At 32.7% G+C, this 24080-nt stretch overlaps 1 protein-coding gene across 2 annotated transcripts in view; it reads right to left on the reverse strand.

Annotated features, from left to right (window-relative positions):
• The window catches only part of LOC126879417 (myogenesis-regulating glycosidase-like), a 61511-nt gene that overhangs the window by 26588 nt on the left and 10843 nt on the right, over positions 1–24080 (reverse strand). For both annotated transcript variants that reach the window (XM_050642428.1, XM_050642434.1), the window contains exons 4-6: positions 16286–16373; positions 9411–9565; positions 1067–1223 (exon numbers count right to left, since the gene is read on the reverse strand). In XM_050642428.1, coding sequence (XP_050498385.1) covers positions 1067–1223; positions 9411–9565; positions 16286–16373 — 400 coding nt within the window. The remainder of the gene's footprint in view (positions 1–1066; positions 1224–9410; positions 9566–16285; positions 16374–24080) is intronic.

Genomic DNA, 24080 nt, shown 5'->3' on the forward strand with positions numbered 1-24080 from the left:
CTTGAGAGGTAGACTGCCAGCTATCTCTCCATCTTTTTGGTGGTCTCCCCGGTGGACGCTTGCATGCTGGTTTTCCTTCTAGAGCAATTCTTGGTAGTCTGTGCTCCTCCATTATTTTTACATGACTGAACCATTCTGTTCGTCTTTGCCTGTCCCATCTGACTGCATCTTGCACGCCACATTGTTCCCTGATGATGTTGTTTCGTATTCTGTCTCTTCTTGTCTTCCCTGCTATTGCTCTTAGTGTCTTCATTTCGGCTGTTCGTAGCATACTTTTGGTTTTATTGGTATCTTCTCTTAATTCAATGCCATAGGTCATAACAGGCCTGATTCAAGTTTTATAAATTCTAACTTTGCTATCCATTCTCATATATGACCACATCTCTCAAACATCCGGACAAGACAGTGACCTTGTTAATTTGTCCTCTTAGGTCTCTGGCTGGGTCATGATAACTTGATAAGTCTACACCTAGAAATTTGAACTGGTGTAGCTGTTTAATGGGTTTCCCCTCTACAACGAGCTTGCATCTAATTGGGTCTTTCGCAATGGTAATGCATTTTGTTTTCTGCGAGGATACGTTTTTGTTGAGTCGTCGACATGCTTGATAGAATCGATAAAAGTGTCTTTATAGTTTATCCTCATCTTCTGCAATCAGGGCTTCATCATCCGCATAACACACTATACTGATTCTACTGTGGCCGAGTCTGTATCCTAGTTGTAGCGATTCCACATCTTCTATTATTTCATCCATTAGCATATTGAATAGAAATGGACTGAGGCTGTCTCCCTGCTTGATTCCTCTTGGTGTTGGTATGTTTTCCGTAGTGGTGTCGTTTGTTTTAATATTTGTCGTTATTTTGTCGTTATTTTTTCACACATATGCTTGTGTGTAAGCATATTTTTATCTCTAATCACTTGTAACATATGTATGTAAAACATTTCAGCTTAACATATTCAGGAATAAAAATATACAGAATATTTCAAAGTTAACAAATAAACAAAAAATAATGATTGATGATAAAATATATTTTTGTCTGTGGGTGGGTATATTTGTACACTACTTACCGCCTTGGATGCCCTCATCAGATCGATACTTGCAGTCTTCGTTAACGAATGGATGAACCCATAATGTCACTCTAAAGTCCATATCTTTCAGTTGTTTAACAGTGTCAGAAATTTTGGAAAATTTTTCTTCTGAAAATTCTTGGGCACCGTAACATTTCTGCACAAAAAATATTATTTGTAGCATAAATACAATTAAAAAATATATAAATAAGAATAAAGAGGATTAGAAGAGACACTGGTAACGTGGAAATAGTTTGTATAAATTCAATGTCTAAAATCTTCTTTGATCTGGGATATTTATGGATTATATAAATATCTTCCTGACATATTTATGGATTATATAAATATTATATTTCATAAATAGGGAACTTGCACATTTTTTTATAACATAATAATATTCAGTTTTGTTTAAAAATGAGATTTCCAAAATTTCACGCTTCAAAAACTCATAATAACTTAGAAGTACAAATTTAAAATCTGCTGTGATTTGAAATAGTTCAAACGACCCGCGACGTCACATAGTTGAACTATATGGTTATGTTTATGGTTATATTTAGGTATATTTTTCTTCTTTTTCTTTAGTTTATTGGCCTCCATCTACTTGGGTATCTGGCCAGCTCATTGTCGCGAAATAAGGGAAAAATATTTATATTTTAATGATATTTATCGCATGTCATTGTAATAATATAAACCAGTTTGTTGAGATTGGATTTTAATACAGTTTTTAGAGGAAAGGATTGCTATGCAAAATAAAAGAAAACACTATAAGTGCTGTTTAGTGCCATTTTGTAAAAGTATAAGTTTTCTATGATTTAAAATAGTTCAAACGATCAAAAACACTTGTGACGTCACATAATTGTATTTTATACTGACGTTTATAATGTCTAATTTAAAATTATATACAATTTTGTTTACTTGTTGATGCAGAATGTAAACACACAACCATATGACGTCACGACGCGTTTTGGGCTAGCTGCAATAATTTGAATTTAGAATCGTCTTTAGGGGCCAAACGGAACACAAAAACAACTTTTTTATCTTTGATACCTGTTTTTAATTATCTTCTGTTGTAATTTATAACATTTTTTTAGAATTTAAAGTTGTATGCAAATTCCCTATTCAATTAATACTGTGTATTTTATTTCATTATTGCTATTATAGCGTATACATGACGAATATTTTCCATTTTCATGGCAATCTTTATATTATCTTATGTAGCGCGGAAAAGCTGCACAGATGTTGTGTTGAACCAGATTCTAAGGTTTTTTAACCAGGATATTCTCCTTCCTTGACCTCCCTTTCCAAATATTTTGCATTGCAGGATAGCTTGTAGGAAGGCCTTAAGTACGCATATTATATAAATGTGTCTGAGTATCGTCAATTGTAAAATTTGATGGTGGGCACTACCTCTCGGTTCTTCTTCATTATTTTGAGAACCTCGTCATTCGTGACTCGGTGACCCATTTCGTCGGAGTAATAAGCAAATTGCTTAAGTCACAAATCAAAAATTTTACAGGAGAGACAAAAAACTGTGGAACTTACCTATGTCCAAAAGACATCAAAAGTAATAAAAGAGAAAATTGTCTAACTCCATGCAATACTTAATTGACCAAAATTAATTAAACAAGATATTTACACAAACTTTTTACTTATTATAGTATATCCAAATTAATAACAATATCAAAATATATTTATGTACTTACATTTTCTAACATTTTTAATCAAAACAACTTTAGAAACACTGTTACATGCAAGTGAACACGTGACCAAACAATGAACATAGGCAATATTCGTATGAATGTGAACAGAACGTTGGACTTCAGCAAAATTTGTTTAGCTAAAAAGGCGCGAATATGGCGGTCTTGGGAATTGTCGGGCTGTAGCTTTTATCGTCTACTACTGGATGACACCAAAAAACAATTTTCGCAAAAAATTAACTTAATCAATTTGCTTATTAGACCGAAGATTTGTAGTTGCAATGCTGCTAGCTGTAGTGCATCACTCTTTCTACTGCGGTTTGATTGGAGTAGATTTAACCTTCTGTTATCCATTTCTTGCTAATTATCATGAGCTTCTTCTTAGTTGCGTTTATATTGAGTCAATGTTGTTTACTGTGGTACATAATTTTGTTCATAATTATTTGTAGGTCTTCTAGGTTGTTGGCAAATACTATGGTGTCCTTTATACTACAATCATAATAAAGATGCACTAGTAACAAACAAATCAAGACATGGTGAATGCTACGAGGAGCACTCCCAAATCATAGTTTATAATGTATATACACTGTAAATCCCAAAGCACAATTTACAAAGTTTATACATTGTAAATCATGATTCTGGAGGGCTTCTCGTAACATTCAGCGTGTCTTGGTTTGTTTATTTCTAGTGCATCTTTATTGTGATTTTAGTGTACATATTATCTGATGTTACTTCTGATATACTTATGATGTTATAGTATACTTTCCGGTATGTTATAGTCGGTATTAGTAGGATGCCTTTCTCAGTTTCGTGCAAAGCTTCGAAAAAAAATATTGTTTCAGAGTAGAGATTGAACATTTATGAATCCCAACTGATTGGAGGTTTAATTTTCACAGAGATTGTAAATTATCTTAGTTCTATTGATTCGTTGTCTATTATTTTAAATAGTTCTTCTCCTATGCACCTCTTAAGAGGTGTAAAAATTAATATTTTCCCCCAAAACTTTAGTTGATAAAATATGTAATAAAGCAAGTAAACCGAAATACTCGAAGTGCCTATTATATACCACATGATGTATTTACCATTTAGAATTAGGGGTTGTAGAACTGTAAGGGAGAGTATTGACAAATGATTATACGCCTAATATATCGCTAATATGTATCCACTTTTGGAAGAAAAATTGACGTGTAACAGAATATTATCAGAAAAGATATAATATACATTACCAAATATTAGGGAGACCTTTTTCAGTAACCCACTTGGTAATAAAAAAAATATTTTTAATTTTAATCAATTAACATTCTTATACTATTAGGCTATTGATTATGTACTTTAGAAAGGAACTACAACGTTAACGGGGTTTTATTGTTTCATATGGTCAATGGATCTCTAAATATGAAAAACCGCGGAGTACTACCATTTAAATGGGTGCGTTTTTGAGAAATGGGTGAATTAGTCCCTGGGCACAGGGCGAATTGGGTCGAGTTCTATGCATTTTTGGTACAAACACGTCTACAGAAAAATTGTTTAAGGTTAACTTTACTATTGAAATATCACATTTTCAAAGTCAAAAATAATTTATTTTACAAAAATATATTCTAAACAAAAAGAAAAACAAACGCGAAAGAAAGCCATTTTGTTTTTGCCTCATAAGTTTTTTCCACCGGGATATAGGTATAGGCATTGCTTTACAAAAAAGAAACTTCCGTCTTTACCCTTTAAAATGGCGTGTGGTAAAAGTATCTATGATTGATAGTTTCCGAAATATGATTTTTCAAATTTCGTCACTTACCGTGATTTTGGGTCATTTTCTTTATTATTTCGCAAACATTGTTCTGTAACTTGTTTCTACGCAGCTTTATGTATAAATATGCAATGGTACATTTAATAGGAAGAAAAATCAATTTCCTTTAAAATGGTCTATTTTAGAAGGCTGTATGACTATTTTTAAGCAATATATGGTTTTTAAAAATTTTATACTTTTAATGATTTTTATGTACATATTTTACGATTAATTTTAAATTTCTCATTATAACTGTTTTTCTTGTACATTTAGATATATACATTGTATATATAGATACACAATAGAATAGAAAGCTTATTTTCTTTACTTTAAAGATATGCTTTTTCAAAATATGACATATACACATGCAATATATCCCACTAAGTGAGAACCATAAATATGGAAAACTTTTTTATGATTAACTTTATGAAAAAAAAATATTCTCTATAATATGCCCAGCATAGTCTACGACCTACTATGCAATTATCAGATATAAAATTTTATCAACAGTATACAATTATAGCCAATGTTAAAAAATATGAATTTCGCTCAAGAATATAGTACCTTTATATTTCACAATATCGAAAAGTGTTATTAATAAAAGTTATTTAGAATTAAAAAATATGTTATACTGTGCAATTATATTCTTCTAATTGAAAAAAATTCAAAATAAATTCAAAATTTTTCTCAAATTACGGATACTTTTGGATATCCTATGGATATCTAGTTTAAAAATAGACCTAGAATTTTTTACAATACATCATTTTAAAGTAAAGAAAATAATCTTTCTTTTTTATTGTACAATGGATATACCTGAATGTACAAGAAAATAAGTTATAATGAGATATTTAAAAAATAATCGTAAAAAATATCAAAATTCATTAAAAGTGTAAAATTTTAAAAACCACATCTTGCTTAAAAATACTCATACAGCCTTTTACAATAGACTATTTTAAAGATAATTGACTTTTCTTTCTATCAAATGTATTGCATACAAACTGCTCGTCAAAAGTTAGGGATATAGAAGATTATGCTGATTTTCATAGTTGATTTTTTCGCGAACAGACGGATTCCGCTATTTTTTTTATTTTAGATCTTTCTTTAGTATTTACACAATTGTAAAAAGGTTCACTCAAACTTATTTTTTGTACTTATACCGGGTGGAAGAAAAGAAATGTTTTTCTTGTGTTAAGTTTGAGACACCCTGTAGGGAGAACGAGGTACAAATGTGAGTATACATCAGAATCGTATTGTAGTCTTATATTTTGTAAACATGTTGTTGTTTGAATGTCCCTGATATCTTTAGAAACAAAAAAAAAGACGGTTTTTTAATTTAACATGTGTTTTAACCGAAACAAAAGTTTGAGACACCTTGTAGGGAGAAAAAGGCACAAAGGTGAGTATAAGGATACCTCGATATTATGTTGTAGCCTCGTATTTTGTGAATATTTTATTTTTTTAATTTCTCTGATATCTTTAATAACAATGAAACTAGACGGTATTACTCTTTAATACGTGTTTCTATGTTTTGCATGTGTGATGTGATGCATGTCGTCAGTTGAAACACATATTAAAGAGCAATACCGTCTAGTTTCTTTGTTATTAAAGATATTAGAGAAATTAAAAAAATAAAATATTCACAAAATATGTGACTACAACATAATATCGAGGTATACTCACCTTTGTGCCTTTTTCTCCCTACAAGGTGTCTCAAACTTCTGTTTCGGTTAAAACACATGTTAAATTACAAATCCGTCTATTTTTTTTTGTTTCTAAAGATATCAGGGACATTCAAAAAACAAAATGTTCACAAAACCTAAGACTACAATACTATTTCGATGTATACTAACATTTGTACCTCGTCCTCTCTACAGGGCGTCTCAAACTTAACATAAGAAAAACGTTTCTTTTTTTCCACCCGGTATAAGTACAAAAAAAAAGTTTGAGTAAACCTTTGCATAACTGTGTAAATACTAAAGAAAACTCTAAAATAATAAAATAAAAATTAGCGGAATCCGTTAATCTGTTCACGAAAAAATCTACTATGAAAATTCAGCAGAATTTTGTATATCCCTAACTTTTGACGAGAAGTTTACCTAAAGCGGCGTAGAAAAAAGTTACAGAACACGTTTGCTAAATAATAAGGAAAATGGCCCAACATCGCTGTATGTGGCGAAATTTGAAAAATTATATTTCGGAAACTATAAATCCTAGAAACTTTTACTAAACCCCATTTTAAAAAGGAAGGATGAAAGTTTCTTTTCGGTGACGAAATCTCTATACCTATATCCCCGTGGAAAAAAGTTATGGGACAAAAGACAAAATTACTTTCTTTCGTGTTTTTTTTTTTGGCTCTTTTTTTAATATATTTTTGTAAAAAAAATATTTTTGACTTTTTTTAAAGGTGAAATTTAACTTGGAACAATTTTTCTGTAGACGTGTTTGTACCAAAAGGGTAAATAACTCTCCCTAATTCACCTGGTGCCTAGGGACTAATTCACGACTTTCTCCAAAACGCACCCTTTTAAATGGTAACACTCCACGGTTTTTTCATATTTAGAGGCCCATTGACCATATGAAATAATAAAACTCCGTTAACGTTGTAGTTCCTTTTAGCTCTTTAATTTTAAACATAATCAATAGCCTACATAATATTATTAATTTCATGATACAAAAAGGTTCTATTATGGCAATTTCTGACACCTATAATTTGAATCCACTATTATCCACTAATTGTAAAGGGGTACAGACTTGTATTATACTGTATAACTACTTCCTGTAAATTTATCTTTTTTTAGTTAACAAAAAAAAAACGCAAAATCGGTAACGACCATTTCATCAAGTAATTAAAGGTGGAAAACCCAAAATGTTTACACTTCAATAAATAATCTAGTTGTTTCCATTTTATTCATGCTCCACAGTTATTTTTTACTATGCGCATTAAAAATACTCTATTTTATGATACAACGACATCATTTTATTTTGAGCACGATAAATTGGTCTGGACCTTTCTTTAAACTGGCATGCGGCAACTGTAGTAGCTGAGTCTTGTTAAAGTAGGTTATGGTGGCAATCTATGTAGCTGTAACTCAAGATCGAGTGGCAGCATGTTCTGCTGCGTATTTTACTTTGGTTTTGCTTCTAATCCATTTTTGTTTGTTTTTTTTTTTGTTTGTACGTCTCACATCGAGCATTGATCTTTCCATCGTTCTTTGTGCCTTTACTATTTTATCCATATTGGCCTTGGTGCGTGTCCACGTCTGTGAGCCATACGTGACTATAGGGAGGATACACTGATCGTAAACTCTGGTTTTCAAATACTGTTCTATTTTAGAGTTTTTCAAGGTCCAACTCAGTTTTCCAAATCCTGCCCATGCTAACCTTTTTCTTCTGGGAATTTCGGCAGTTTGATTTTCTTTGTTCACTTTTATTATCTGTTCCAGGTAGATGTATTCGCTTGCTGTTTATAAATTTATATCGTTTAACGTTATTTTCTAATGTTCGGTTTAAGACCTACATTTTCTGAAGCCTGAAATAAGTTGCGTTATCATGGTCTGTAATTCTTCGAAACTTGTAGCAAATATGACAATATCGTCAGTATCTGAAATGACTCAGTTTTCTTCCATTAACATTTATTCCTTTATCTGCCCAGTTAATGTCTTTGAACACGTCTTTCAGTCCCAGTGGGAATAGCTTTGATGAGATAACGTCTCCCTGTCGAACTCATCTGTTGATTGGTATATCTTAGGTTTTCTCATCTATTTCTATTTTCCTTGTAACTTTCTTGTAAATATTATGTATTAGCATTATGTATCGGGAATCTGTCCTGCAGTTGTTCATAGCTCTATCTATTGCCCAAAGGTCTATGGAGTTGAATGCCTTTTCATAATCAACGAAGGAAATATATAAGTTCAAGGTTTATATATATAATTCATTGGCTTTCTCTATTAGTGTTCTGACTGTGAGAAGATAATCCACTGTACCCTTAGAACCCTTTCGGAATCCTGCCTGCTTTACCGGTTGATGGCTATCAAGCTATTAGTTATTAGTCTCTTAAACAGTTTGTACATTTGGAACAGCAGGGAGATTAGCCTATAGTTAATTCCAACATAGGTACTCAGTGGGATCTCCTTTCTTATTAAGAGCCTACCACAGTATCTCTATTATGTTTCCTTAAGATCAATGAATTCCATATAAGCATTTGTATCTTTATTCCTCTATTTTTCCATTAGCTTACTTGTAATAAAAATTACGTTTTTTGTTGGTTTTCCTTACATAAAACTAAACTGGGGTATAAACTAAAGTTATACTTCTTTAGGGGCGATTGGGAGTGAATTTTCATTATTCTGCGGGCATGCGCACACAGACAGTATGGCGTTAGTTGCTAAATCTTTCACGTTATGTATAAATATATCAGTGCAAAAAAGGTGTGAAAAGAATATATTAGTGTTTTTAGTAAATATATTTATTATAACTTTTGTGTTTTTGTATTAGGCTTCCTCGGGACTAAGATAAGTATTATTTAAACATTTGTATTTATTATACTTCACTTGGTCTGTTTGTTACCGTGAATTGTCATTAAGTCCGAGACTATAAAAACAGAGAGCTCGTAGCGTTGTTGGTATAGCATTCGGCTAGAGATCGAGAGGTCTTGGGTTCAAATCCGGACCATTCCTATTCTTTTTTTTTATTTTTGGAAAGCGGTAAGCATTAAAATTAGTTTAATATTTAAATAAAATTAAAATAAACTGTTTAAAGTATATTTATTTCGTTGAAATCATATAATAGAAGTATACCTTCTTACGTGCGTACTGAGTACACACACCTTCCTTTTTGTTTCACACTATTTAAAAAAATAACTTACCTCCCATGCATCGTCTATCTCAAGCTGTCCATTTTCGAACCCATTTTCTCTGATGCTTTTTGCAAACTCGATCACTATGTCATCTGTGATTGGAGCTTTATATTTAGCCCAAGTAGTCCAGATTGGTTCCTTGATCATTTTTGGATTTGGATAGCCTAGTTAAAATTTTAATATACAGTTGTCACATTTACATATTTATTTACACAATGTGCTATACAGGGTAGCGAGAAAGTATGGAAACACGTTAATTTCTCGGAAATCGCTTCAACGATTTTTATATGTTTTGGTAGGTAAGGGTGTTCTAATACGGTCGATATTATAGTGGTAATTACATTGTTGTCAAATCTTCCGTTTTTCTGGAAATCTAATGAACTCTCTTATTTTAAATAGAACTCCCTGTATATTTTTTGCGTTTTGAAGTCCTTCAGAAATACTGATTATTTATGTTATATTCCCTATACCTAAATGCCATAATTTCGGAATTATTGCTACATTTATTAAAAAAAAATTAAACAAATTATAAAAATTAATTTTTTCAGCCAGAATAGACATTATTTTCGGTTCTTGTATCATTGAAAACAAAAAAACAGTCTTTTGTAAGGTTCCTCTAAAGTTAGTCATTTTTGAGTTATAAACAATTTAAGATAGTATCCCGAAATAACCAAAGTACGTGCCTCCTAGCGGCGGGATACGGGCAACAATACATTGGCTTATAGGGCAGTCCTTACAGTAGGGATCCTGGCCTATATAGAAAAATGCAGGCGGGTGTGGGGTAATACTGCACTTTGGTTGCATTGGTGGTGTATTGGCTAAACGTGCAGGGCAGGGTATGGTGCTGATAGAAAAGGCATTCAGGCATCAAATATCCAAAAATCTTTTCAGGCCATAATAATGAAAAGACCTTCTCCAAACGCAGTAAAAACTTATACTGAAATGATGGCATCTCCTGAGGTAAAATGTTCCGGAAGTAAAATGAGCCTCCGTTCGGATCTCCGGGTGAGGACTATCTCAGGGGGAACACCATTGCAGGTTAGAAAAATCAGGATAGGGTCTTGGAATCTTGGTAGTCTTACAGGTAAGAGTCTGGAGTTAGTGGATGCGCTCAAACGAAGAAGAGTTCAAATTGCTTGTATTCAAGAAACTAGGTGGAAAGGACAAAGGGCGAAAGAACTAGGTGAAGGATACAAATTGTGGTATGTAGGGAGTAGTAACACTAGAAATGGAGTTGGTATAATTGCTGATAGTGAAATGAAAGGTAACGTAGTAGAAGTTGTAAGAACGAGTGATAGAATGATGTCAGTGAAATTCGTAATTGATAAAGAGGTATTGAATGTTGTTTGTGTGTATGCTCCCCAAACAGGTCTGGGTGAGAATGAAAGAAGAGCTTTCTATGATCAATTAGGAGACGTACTGAGTGATATTCCAGCAGAGGAGAAAGTTATAATAGGAGGTGATTTCAATGCACATGTGGGCCAAACCAAGACAGGATATGAAACAATACATGGGGGATTAGGCTTTGGAACTAGAAATGAAGCTGGAGATGACATGCTTGAATTAGCAACAGCATTGGATATGGCGATTGTTAACACATTCTTTAAAAAGAGAGAAACTCAACTTATTACCTACAAAAGTGGACAACATCAATCCCAAATAGACTACTTCATGATAAGGAAAGAAGACATACGTGAATGCAAGGACTGCAAGGTAATAGTGAGTGAGACAGTAAGCCAACAACATAAGCTGCTTGTTCTGGACATCGAAGTAAAAAGCGAAACTAAACAAAAATATCGGAGAGGACCACAAAAAATCAAATGGTGGCTGCTGAAAGATGAGAAAGAAGGTCTATTCAGGAGAAGAATAGTAGAAGAAATATGTTGGAACATGAAAGGAAGCCCTAATACAATTTGGAGAAAAATGGCCAGTAGTATTAGAGAGACTGCTATTGAAATACTTGGGAAAACGTCAGGAAAAAAGTTTGAGGATAAAGAGACTTGGTGGTGGTCAAACGAAGTACAAGGAAAAATAAAAGAGAAGAGAAAATTATATAAAAAGTGGCAAGAAACCAGATCCGACACAGATCTTCAAAACTATATGGTGGCGAAAAAGGAAGCGAAAGTAGCAGTAGCAAAAGCCAAAGCAGAAGCGTATTCAAACCTATATGATCAACTTGATACCAGGGAAGGCGAAACGAAGATATATAAAATAGCCAAACAGAGAGCAAGGAAAGCAAAAGATTTTAATCAGATTAGATGTATCCGAGATGAAAATAATAAAATACTAGTTCACGAAAGGGAAGTCAAAAAGAGATGGAGAAAGTACTTTGACAGCTTATTAAATGAAGAATTTGACAGACAGCCTGTAGAGTCAACGGAGACAGTAGCAGCAATGGTCACCAAAATAACCAACGAGGAAGTGGCTCAAGCGCTTCAAAAAATGAAGAAAGGAAAAGCGGTAGGACCAGATGATATTCCTGGGGAAGTATGGAGAGCATTGGGAGAGACAGGAACAAGGTGGCTAGCAGGTCTATTTAATAGAATTATGGAAGTCGGACAAATGCCAGACAAATGGAGAAGCAGTATACTGGTACCTGTTTACAAAAACAAGGGAGATATACAACAATGTACAAACTACAGGGCTATAAAACTGCTTAGCCACACCATGAAAATATGGGAAAGAGTAATTGACAGACGGATACGTGAAGAGACCGAAATATCCGAGAATCAATTTGGCTTTATGCAGGGTAGATCAACAACAGATGCAATTTTCATTATAAGGCAGTTGATGGAAAAATACAGGAGTAAAGAAACAAACGCTCATATGGTATTCATTGATCTTGAGAAAGCATATGATAGAGTTCCTCGAGAGATTCTGTGGTGGGCACTCAATAAGAAAGGAGTCCCTGGTGAATATGTAAAGATTGTGAGGGATATGTATGAGGGAGTAACGACTAGTGTTAGGACAGGTGTGGGAGAGACTGATAAATTTCATGTGAAAGTAGGATTGCACCAAGGTTCTGTGCTTAGTCCGTATTTATTCTCATTAGTTTTGGACCAGATAACAGCGAAACTACAGGGTAACATTCCATGGTGCTTAATGTATGCTGATGATGTCGTGTTAGTAGGAAATAGTGAAAGAGACTTAGAACAAAAACTGGAACAGTGGAGACAAGTTCTGGAGGAAAAAGGTTTAAAACTTAGTAGGACAAAAACAGAGTATTTGGAATGTTCATTTAAAGATGGAGCTACTACAAATAAAATGGTATCTTTGGATGGTGAAATGATTGTGAAAAGCAATAGTTTTAAGTACCTAGGATCGGTATTACAGAGTAATGGAGAAATAGATGGAGATGCATGCAGTAGAATTAGGGCTGGATGGATGAAGTGGAAAGAAGCAAGTGGTGTGTTGTGTGACAGAAAAATTCCAATGAAGCTGAAGGGAAAATTCTATAAAACAGCCATAAGACCGGCTATGATGTACGGAACTGAATGTTGGGCAGTGAAAAAGAAAGAGGAACAACGAATGCATGTGGCGGAAATGAGAATGCTTAGATGGATGAGTGGAGTGACAAAGAAGGATAAAATTAGAAATGAGTGTATTAGGGGAAGTCTAGGTGTGGCACCAATTGATGCCAAAATGAGAGAGCATAGGTTAAGATGGTTCGGTCATGTTCAGCGTCGAGACGTTAATCACCCAATACGAAGAATAGCTGAAGTGCAGATTCCTGGAAGGAGTAGGAGAGGAAGACCAAAGAAGACCTGGGGGGAGGCGATAAGGCAGGACATGTTGGTAAAGGGGATTAACATTGATATGACCCAAGACAGAATTGTGTGGAGAAATGCAATTAGGGAAGCCGACCCCGCATAGGGATAAGGCAAAGAGAATGATGATGAAACAATTTAAGACAAAAAAATCGAAAAACTACGATTTTCAAGGTTTAAAAACACTGTAGTAAAAAAATCATTGTTAAAGTTAGGAAGTGCCTAAATGCAAGCTCAAACCTTTTTCTATCAGATCCCTATAAGAATTGTTGGCATGTTTTATTCTAAAGTATTGTTTTTCTAATTGTTAATGAAGCTCATATAAGAGGACGCGCGATCGGGCTGCATTAACAACTAAGAAATAATGTTTTAAAATGAAATAAGACAAAATCACTTAACAGTATTTGATACAATAAGGTTGGAACTTAAATGTAGGCACTGCGTAGTTTCAAAAATAGTATTTTTTTAAAGTGTTTTTGAACCTAGGAAATCGTAATTTTTTGATTTTTTTCAGATATTTAATTGTTTATAACTCGAAAACAATTAACTTTTGATGAAAATTAAGAAGACCTTTTTTGTTCCTAATGATCCAAGGAACTTAAAATAATATACCCGGGCCGAAAAAATTAATTTTTATAATTTGTTAAAACATTTTTTTTAATATATGTAGCAATAACTCCGAAATTAAGGCATTTAGGTATAGGGAATATAACATTAAAAATAATTAGTATTTCTTATGGACTTCAATACGGAAAAATATATAGGGTGTTCTATTTAAAATAAGAAAGTTCATCAGATTTCGAGAAAAATATAAGATTTGACAACAATGTAATTACCACTATAATATCGGCCGCATTAGATCAGAGTTACTTACCAAAATATATAAAAATCGTTCAAGCGGTTTCCGAGAAATTAACGTGTTTCCATACTTTCTCCCTACTCTGTATAAAATATAAATAATATGTAAATGATTAAAATTAAAGATAAAAAGAGAGTATTTTAATATTTTGAGTCTATCTGGGGCCCGATTTTATTCACATTTAGACATTTTTAATTAATATATAACAATATCAATATTTTTTAAAATCGTCACTTTATATTAATTATGTAAAGTCTTTCTCTTTTCCTTTTGAAGTTCCATGGTCTATTACAGGATGTCCGTGGTCGTGTATAATACACAAATTACAAAGGAAAAGGAAATCGACAAATTCGGAAACTAATTTATATAGATTTCACGTAAATCATCTGATCGAAAAATGTGAGCTAAAGCTTTTTAAAAATGGCACCACAACATCGTTTTAACTCAAATATCTAAAATCGTTCCATCTTCATGAACCAGATCTATCTTCAACAATGAGCATCAATGTTTGCCCTTCGCTGATGATCTTACTGTTCTAATGAAAAAAAAAATTTAAAATAAGAAATATTATGGAAAGATCAGGTAAGGAGGCAAAATATTTTGATCTAGAAATAAACCAGGAAAAGTCAAGGTACATGATACTTGCAAATATAGAGCAAAAGAAGAGGGACAGTTTACTTTCATATCTAATGAAGCAAGTAAATAACTATTTTAATTGGGAAATAAGCCACAATTTAACTTGAAAAAACAATTTTATTAGCATTTCGACTTCCACTTCGGACTTCGTTGTCAAAAATTCCACAAATAAATAGCTTCATAATAACGAAGCAAGGAATATAATTTCGACAGAGTGATCCGTTTTACGTAACTGGGGAACTGAATGCCAGATTGGCAAAGGGAAATAAAAAGATGGGAAGAGTAAGACCACTGATGAAATCTAAATATTCATCGAGGAAAACAAAGCTACAAACAACTATTTTCAATGGGAAATAAGCCACAATTTTACCAAAAAAATGATTTTATTAACGTTACGAAGCCCAAATCGGGTTTCGTTGTCAAAATACAAAATACTACTAAAATAAACAAAAATGTTGTTGCTAAGTAAAGAAATTCTTCTAATAATTTATTTAATCTGACTCATTTATATTGGCAATTTAGACGTATATTATACATTTTAAAGTAGAAGACTTTAAAATGATATCGCCAATATTTATGAGTTGCGTTCCTGGGACGACTTTACTAAAAGATAGTTCATTCGATTACATATTAGAGATATTATTTTAAAGTCTTCGACTTTAAAATGTATAATATACGTCGAAATTGCCAATATAAATGAGTCAGATTAAATAAATTAGTAGAAGAATTTTTTTACTTAGCAACAACATTTTTGTTTATTTTAATAATATTTTGTATTTTGACAACGAAACCCGATTTGGGGTTCGAAACGTTAATAAAATCATTTTTTGGTAAAATTGTGGCTTATCTCCCATTGAAAATAGTTGATTATAAAAATGCCACAAGGAAATAGCTTCAGAACAACTTAAAGCTACAAACAAAACGGTAATAAGGCCCACAGTGACGTGTAGTAGCAAAGTACGGACAATGAAAAAAGCAAATACGGAGAAATTGGAAAGATGGGAAAGAAAAATGCACAAGCTATTATATTGAGGCAAAAACACGGTAGAAGGTTGGGTGGACGAACAAAGAGGAAGCTAGAGTAACAGTATAAAGAAACAAGCATCAGTCGCCTCATAAAGACACAGAGAGTGAGATGGATGGCAAACGTGATGGTAATGGAAAGGAAGAGGATGTCAAAGATGATCCTAAAACGGGGATCCATCACGAAAAGAAGGAAAGGAAGACCCAGATAGAGATGTTTTGGCAGCGTACATGAAGGTCTCAGAAATGAGGGAATTATTGATTGGGAAGAAAGGACAACAAGTTGGGATGAATGGAGGACAATAGTAAGTTAATTTAGTAGGCAAGGAGCATGATTTGGTAAGAAGCCACCCCACTTGATACAAGTTTTGTAATATATACCTAAGTATGTATTATATTCTGGTGTTATATCAAGTTTATTTCTAGCCCCAGGCCTTCAAGGCCTGTTGAGCTTAGTAAATAAATACAATGGTTGTCTTTTAAGTGATTTTATTATGCAAATTTATTTAATGAAATATAACCTATTTTTTGGTAATACATCCTTTTATTAAACTTAATTCTGGAAAAAATAAAATAATATTAAATGAAATTGAGCTTACCATTTGGTTTTCCTAAATAAGTATTTACAGCATTTAAATGGGCTGTTTTAGGATCGTCACTAAAATATATCACATATTCCAAAATGTTCTAAAAAATATTTTATATTAAAAATGTACAGTTTATGAACAGTATGTTTCTCAGACCTCAATGGGGTGTAATGTTAGTTCGCGTCCGCAGGTAATACTGCACGTGCACCCTGGGTAAACTAAAGAACTAGCACAAGAGGCGCCAGACAATCTTTCCTAAAGATCTCCTGGCAGCTATCACAGTTATTTTAGAATAATTATTATTAAAGATGACACAGTTATTGAATGGAGTTTCCAAAGAAGAATTTACAAAAGAAATTGGACCCAATGTAAGAGTTTGCCAATTAAATATAGAAGGTATAAGTAGAGCCAAATGTCAAATTCTACACAAACTATTAAAAGATAACGATATTGATCTGGTGGCATTACAAGAAACGCATACAGAAAACGAATTTCAATTGAGTTCAAGAGGAAAAATCCCGGCTATGATCTACTGGGTGCTACCTACGACAGAGCCTATGGTATAGCAACTTACGTACGTACAGACATAGAAAATGCAGCCTTGATTTCTACTTCTACCAAGAACAACATCCACGAGGTAACTGTGAAAATCGGCAATATCTATTTATCAACTAAATTTTCGTTTATAAAAATCAATTATTATTATTTTTTAATGTATTGTGATCTTTATTTTTATACAAAAACTGTGATAGAGCCATACGCTAAATAATTAAATCAGACCTCAACAAATTTTTTTACTGGTATTTATTCGGTAATTTTTATATCGTACAGGCTTCCTTCCAATGCCTGGTTTACACGACAACGAATTATCGTAGCGATGTTATTGCTCAGTTCGTTTGTGAAAATTTATCGATAGTGTGTTTGAAAATTGGCGCAAATTTTAGGTGGGTGCAAAAGATTGGCAGGTAGGAACAAAATTTATTCGATAAATAGTTGTCGATCAACAGTTTTGTCGTAGTTTTGGAAGTGTGTACACTGCAGACGGAAGTTGGGCCAATTATTAAGTCATTTACAAGTCTTGCTGTAGTCGGTCGCATCTGCGCACGTCAAAATATCGCAAGAAAATTTTAGCGGAATTCGTTAGAACTTGGAAGAGTTTATCCAATGCTATAGAAATGAAGTTTGCTTGTGGAATAAAAAAGTAAAAATGCTGCCTACGCAAGGTTTAAATACAAACCTACTGATCCCAATGCAGATAATCTTTCATGAGGACCTATTGCTTCTTTAGTCACGTTTTTTTTTGTATTAGCGGTGGTAACTAAAGACAGGAGGTATAAGTAAATTTCTTCCTTCTTGTTCTTGTGCCACTCCTATCGGAGATTAAAAATCATCAAGGCTATCCTGACCTTCTTTACAGCTGACCTAAAGAGTTCACTAGTGGTGGAGCCAAACCACTCTCTCAAATTCGGCAACCATGACATTCTTCTACTGCCTGAATTCCGTTTTACTTCTAGTTTTGCTTGCATTATATTTCAAAGTAATACATATTTATGTCCTATAATAAGCTGTCCCAAATATTTCAGTTTTCTTCGTTTTATCGTTAACATAATTTCTGGGTCTTTTGCTATCCTTCGTATAACTTCAAAGTTTGTGACTCTTTCAACCAAACTTATCTTCAGCATTCGACAGTGCGCCACATCTCGAAACTTTCAATATTTTTTATGTTGTTCTGTTCGAGAGTCCAGGCCTCTACACCGTATAATAGTGTTAAATACGTAGCCTCTCAGCATTCTTAATCGTAGAGGAATGCTTATATCTCTGTTGCAGAAGAATTTTCTCATCAAATGAAGGTGGCCCTGGCAATTTCAATACGTCTTTTTATTTCATTGTTTTGGTCTCCAGTTTCGTTTATTAAAGTTTCCAAGTGTTTGTAACTTAATATTTTTTCAATTTGAACGTCGCATATACTAATATGTACTGGTTGTGTCCTGTTTTTACTGAAGACCATATACAGGGTGATTGATTAGTGGGGTAAAGCTCAATAGATCCGCTATAGGAATAGATAGCAATAAAAATTAATAACAAAAATTTAGATAGAATAGATTCGATTTTAAGATCTCTACGCAAATCGTCATTCCAAACATACCAAGGAGCACATACAATATTCCTTAATATTCGGTTCTGGAGCGTCTCTAAATTTCGGTATTTGCTTTTTTTGGTTCAGCCCCATAATTGTAGGCCATAGGTCCACACCGGTTTCAATATCTGTTGGTAAATTAGTACTTTGTTCTGGATGGAAAGTTGAGAGTACCTACCTATTAGCCAATACTTATTTTTGTACTTTATCTTCAACTTCTTTTTAACGTGCTCCTTCTATTTTAGTTTGACGTCGAGATTTAAACCCAGGTAGTTCGCTGTTTTTTATTAGGAACAACGTTGTTGTTTAGGATAATTGGAAGATTATTGATTTTCTTGTTAGTGAAGTTAATATGAACTGACTTATGTTCATTAAACTTTATACGCCATTTTTTTGACCAGCCTTCTATGCCATTAATTGCATTTTGTAAGTTAATCGTAGATTCCTCTATAGTTGCTCCTATTGTCAGGACTGCTGTATCATCAGCAAATGTGGCCAGTTGGATTTTTCTCTTTCCGAAATGTCGGATGTGTACAAATGTGCTTTTCAATAGTGATATAAAATACAGGGTGTTCCATTTAACATTACTGAGAAAATAATGTACTTGCGTTTTGACTCACCCTGTATTTAATATAAAGAAAATTAGAAATGTCAATAATTCTTGAAAATTTTGAAAATAAATAAAAAAATATGGCATTAATAAACCATTGCTGTTGTGCTTATTTTTAATTATACAGGGAGTTGAACTTGTTAATATTTCCATACAAAATTGGTTATAACTTTGTAAATACCCTGTATAACATAACAAACCTTTATATTTTTGTGATGGAGAGGTTAACATGACTTCGAATATATAATAAAATATAGGGTGTTCCAATTAAAAAAACATATGTTTGGTCTGCCACTGTGTTATCGAACAACCTGTATAGTCTAGTAAAATAAAATTTCACTACATGTAAAACAAAATGTAAATTCGTACAGGTTGAAACAAATTTTATATCAAAGTTTAGGTGGGTACAAAAGATATTTTCAAGAAAGTATCCAAATCACACAAGGGGATCATTCTTTAAATAATTAAAAAGGGGTCATTTTTGCAAAAAAAATTACTTTTTTAACTGCTGAGGTCATTCAATTACTAATGAAGGTCTATAGGCTTATTTTCTGCAAAGTTGAAGGGTTAATCTTTCACATATAACTTACTAAATTTAATTTGACCCCCTATTTATTTAAATAATTATACATGAAACTTTACAAACAAATTTGCAAAAAATTATTTTTAGCGTTTTAAATAAGCACTATCAAATATCTTATTTTACAGGAGAAGTTGCACTATGTTATCAGTATTAATAAAAAAAAATTAGTCCAAAAATATTTAATATTTTTTGAGATATTGAATTTGTTTATTAAATGTTACTCTATTTTCAATTGCAAAAACGCGGTTGTTGCCAAAGAAATATTCACCTGTATTAAATCTTATTAGTTTAATTTTTATGTATATTTTCGATAAATGTATTGATAAATTCAAATTTCAATTAAACTTCCCCTAAAATGACATTTGAAAATTATTCAAATTTGTTTATAATTTGTTTTTTTAATAACGTCGCGGGGATTAAATATTTTGAAATGCCGTTTCGATAATTGGGTTTCTGGGAATTTTTCACTAATTAACAAATTTTTTTGTCTTTTTTTCCTCTACTTTTTTTTTTCTTGGAGTTATATTACTACGGGCCCTTTTAGGGTTAAGTTTCATTAAGAATATCGAATCTCTAAGTTATAGATTCTAGACCTAAAAATATTAAGATTGGTCTAAAATCACTTAAATAAAATGTGGCTGGTTACTGAGTTAGAGGGTGTTTAATTTAAAAATTAAAAATTATTTTTACCAAGTACTTTCAAACTATTTGACGCATCCTTATCATACTTGTCAGAAAGTGTGGGTACCATACAGTCTACTAAATTGTGACAAATAAAAGTTTCTAGCTACTACCAGAGGCGTACGACAGGGGATAGTTAATGGTTGACCCTTTCCAAATTCTACGCCACTGAGGGAATTACTATTTTAGTGAAATTTTTCGATTCTCCAATACTTTATATGTAAATAATATACTCTTTACTGGTAACGATTAAGTCATTAGTTTTCGAGATATTGGACGTTAAAAATGAAACGACATAGTTATTTTGATTCATTAATTTATTCATTTTAAACTTCCAATATCTCTCAAACTGATGACTTTATCGATACCAATAAAGTTATTTACATACAAAGTATTGGAGAATCGAAAAATTTTGTTAAAATAGTAATTCACTCAGTGGCGTAGAATTTAGGAAGGGTCAATCATTCACTATCCCCTGTCGTACGCCTCTGGCACTAGCTAGAAACGTTTATTAATTACAATTTAGTAGGGTGTATAATAGCCACACTTTCTGCCAAGTATGATAAGGATACGTTAAATAGTTTTAAAGTACTTGGTAACAATAATTTTTAAATTTTTAAATAAAACACCCCGTAACTCAGTAAGTAGCCACATTTTATTCAAGAGATTTTAGTTAAATCTTAATATTTTTAGGTCTACAATCTAGATCTCATAGACTCGACATTCTTAATAAAATTTAACCCTAAAAGGGCCCGTAGTAATATAACTCCAAGGAAAAAAAGAAGAAGAAAAAACGACAAAAAAATTGTGTTAATTAGTAAAAAATTCCCAGGAACCCAATTATCGAAACGGCATTTTAAAATACTTAATCCCCGCGACGTTATTAAAAAAACAAATTATAAACAAATTTGTATGATTTTCAAATGCCATTTTAGGGGGGAGTTTAATTGAAATTTGAATGTATCCATACAATTATCGACGATATATATAAAAATAAAAATAATGAGATCTTAAGCAGGTGAATATTTCTTTGGCAACAACCGCGTTTTTGCAATTGAAAATATAGTAACATTTAATAAAAAACTTCAATATCTCAAAAAATATTAAATATTTTTTGACCAATTTTTTTTGTTTAATACTTGTAACATAGCGCAACTTAGTCTGTAAAATAAGATATTTTATAGTGCTTATTTAAAATGCTAAAAATAATTATTTGCGAATTTGTTTTTTAAGTTTTATATACAATTATTTAAATAAATAGGGGGTCAAATTTAATTTAGTAAGTCTTATGTGAAAGATTTACCCTTCAGCTTTGTAGAAAAAAATCCCATAGACCTTCATTGATAAGTGAATTACCTCAGCAGTTAAAAAAGTTTTTTTTTTGCAAAAATGACCCCTTTTTAATTATTTAAACAATGATCCCCTTGTATGATTTGGATACTTTCTTGAAAATATCTTTTGTACCCACCTAAACTTTGATATAAAATTTGTTTTAACCTGTACGAATTTACATTTTGACTTTTTTTTATTTTATTAGGCTAGTAACATTCTAACTAATTTTGTAATGTGAAGCTCAAAGTTGGCTACAATTTTTGTTATTAACTTTTATTTCTATCTATTACTATAGCGGATCTATTGAGCTTTACCCCACTAATCAATCACCCTGTACTTGGCTTTTTTGATTTTGATATTTATGCCATAATTATTATTGCAAGCAATATTTATGTTTGTAAGTAATCGTAATTCTCCTACTACTGTTCTTGCAACTTGTACAGTGTCCTCCGCGTATCCATGGGCGCCCGCAGAGAGGGGCCAGGGGGGGCCGTGGCCCCCCCTGAGATTTTACTATTTTGTATATTTTTCTGTACTCAAACCTAAAAAGTTAATACCTTTACGTTGACATAAAAGGTATATTATACAAGTATATAAACCAAAAACAAAATTATGGAGATAATATTATATTAAACTTAGACCATGGTCTAAGATATTAAATATAATACGTCGAATACCTACGAACCTACGCGCCTTTTGAATGCAACCGGCAACGTCGTAGCACAAGCACAATCACATGGTGGTGGTGGTGATGGTGATAGATAATCCGGCCACGCACCACACCATTCTACCTGTTTTCGTCAAGCCGCTCAGTTGTTTATCTTCTTTGCGTTGAGATTCGCAGTGTATTTTATTTTATTATTATCGTGTTAGCCTTACGGGCGGTTTCCGGTTTCTATCATTTAATACAAACACAACCCTTATCAGGTAATTTGATTTATTAACATTTTCCTTAAACTGCATGACTATAGTTTTGCTGGTTTATTCTTTAGAAAAAAATGGACATTCGAACATTCTTTAAAAGAAAAACAACCGCCCTCGAGGAAGTTACCGATTCCAAAAAGAATAAGGCTTCAACTCGTAGCCCTATCCCTAGCACAAGTAGTGACATAGCACGCGAAGAAGAAGGGGAACATGAACATGCAGTAAAGGAAGCAGAGCCTAGCACTTCTTCGAATAGAAATACTTTAGCGGAGACAGCAGATCAGCCTGATGTACAAGAAACCATTGCCCGAATATTTCCAGACGGTCAATCAGAAGACATTGGAAATTTTGTAAATTCCTCGTCGATTCAAGATAAACAAAAATACCAATACGATATATTAAGAAGTCCGTATACGCCGTCCCCTACCTATGATTTTAAGCAAGATGTTGATCCAAATAAACGGCCGTTTGTACACAAATGGCTTCAACAATATGACTGGTTGGTTTATTCCAAAGTTCTTAAAGGTGCCCTTTGTAAGTATTGTGTGGTTTTCCCACCTGTTGTGACACACGGTAGTACCTTAGACGCATTTATAACAAGGCCATTTATAAAATACAGGGATTTCCACACGCAGGCCAAGAACCATTCTAATTCTGCCTGGCATAAAGATTCAATTATCCGTTCCAAAAATTTTATTGATGTGATGTCCAATAAAAAACTAGATATATTGTCTCTGATTGATGAGGGAAAGCAAATAAATGTAGCGGAAAATAGAAAAAAAATTCTTCCAATTATAAAAACAATAGTTTTTTGTGGAACTCATGATATGCCTTTAAGAGAAAGCAGCAAAAATTCTGGAAATTTTTTGGATCTCTTAAAATTCAGGATAGACGCTGGTGATACAACTTTAGAGAATCACTTGTTGAACGCAGGTGGTAACTCTAAATACACTTCTCACAGGATCCAAAATGAAATCATTTCATTGGCAGGACATGTAATATTAAAAAATATTGTCGAAGAAGCAAATTCTTCCAAATATTTTAGTGTTATGGCTGATGAGACTGCGGACATTTCGGGACATGAACAGTTATCTGTTGGTATACGGTATGTATACAAAGAAAATGAAAATTTTACGGTGAAAGAAGAGTTTCTTGGTTTTGTGAAATTAGATAAACTAAACGCTGATAGCATAGCTTATTCTATTTTGGAGTTTTTGGAAACATCAGGTTTAAACATGGACAAACTTGTAGGGCAGGGCTATGATGGATGCTCAACAATGGCTGGTGAAATTCACGGGGTTCAGAAGATAGTACAAGATAAGTATAAAAAAGCATTATATTTTCATTGTGCCTCCCATAGGTTAAATTTAGTCATAAACGACATTAGTAAAATAGTTGAAATTCGAAATACCATAGGTACTGTTAAAGACGTAATAGTATTTTTTAGAGAGAGTACTCTAAGAAGAAACCTAATTCCCAATATACCTTTGTTTTGTGAAACTCGTTGGTCAGCTAAATATAAATCTTGGCGGATTTTTGC

The sequence above is a fragment of the Diabrotica virgifera genome, chromosome 1, assembly GCF_917563875.1.
Source record: "Diabrotica virgifera virgifera chromosome 1, PGI_DIABVI_V3a".
Classification (NCBI taxonomy): Eukaryota; Metazoa; Arthropoda; class Insecta; order Coleoptera; family Chrysomelidae; genus Diabrotica; species Diabrotica virgifera.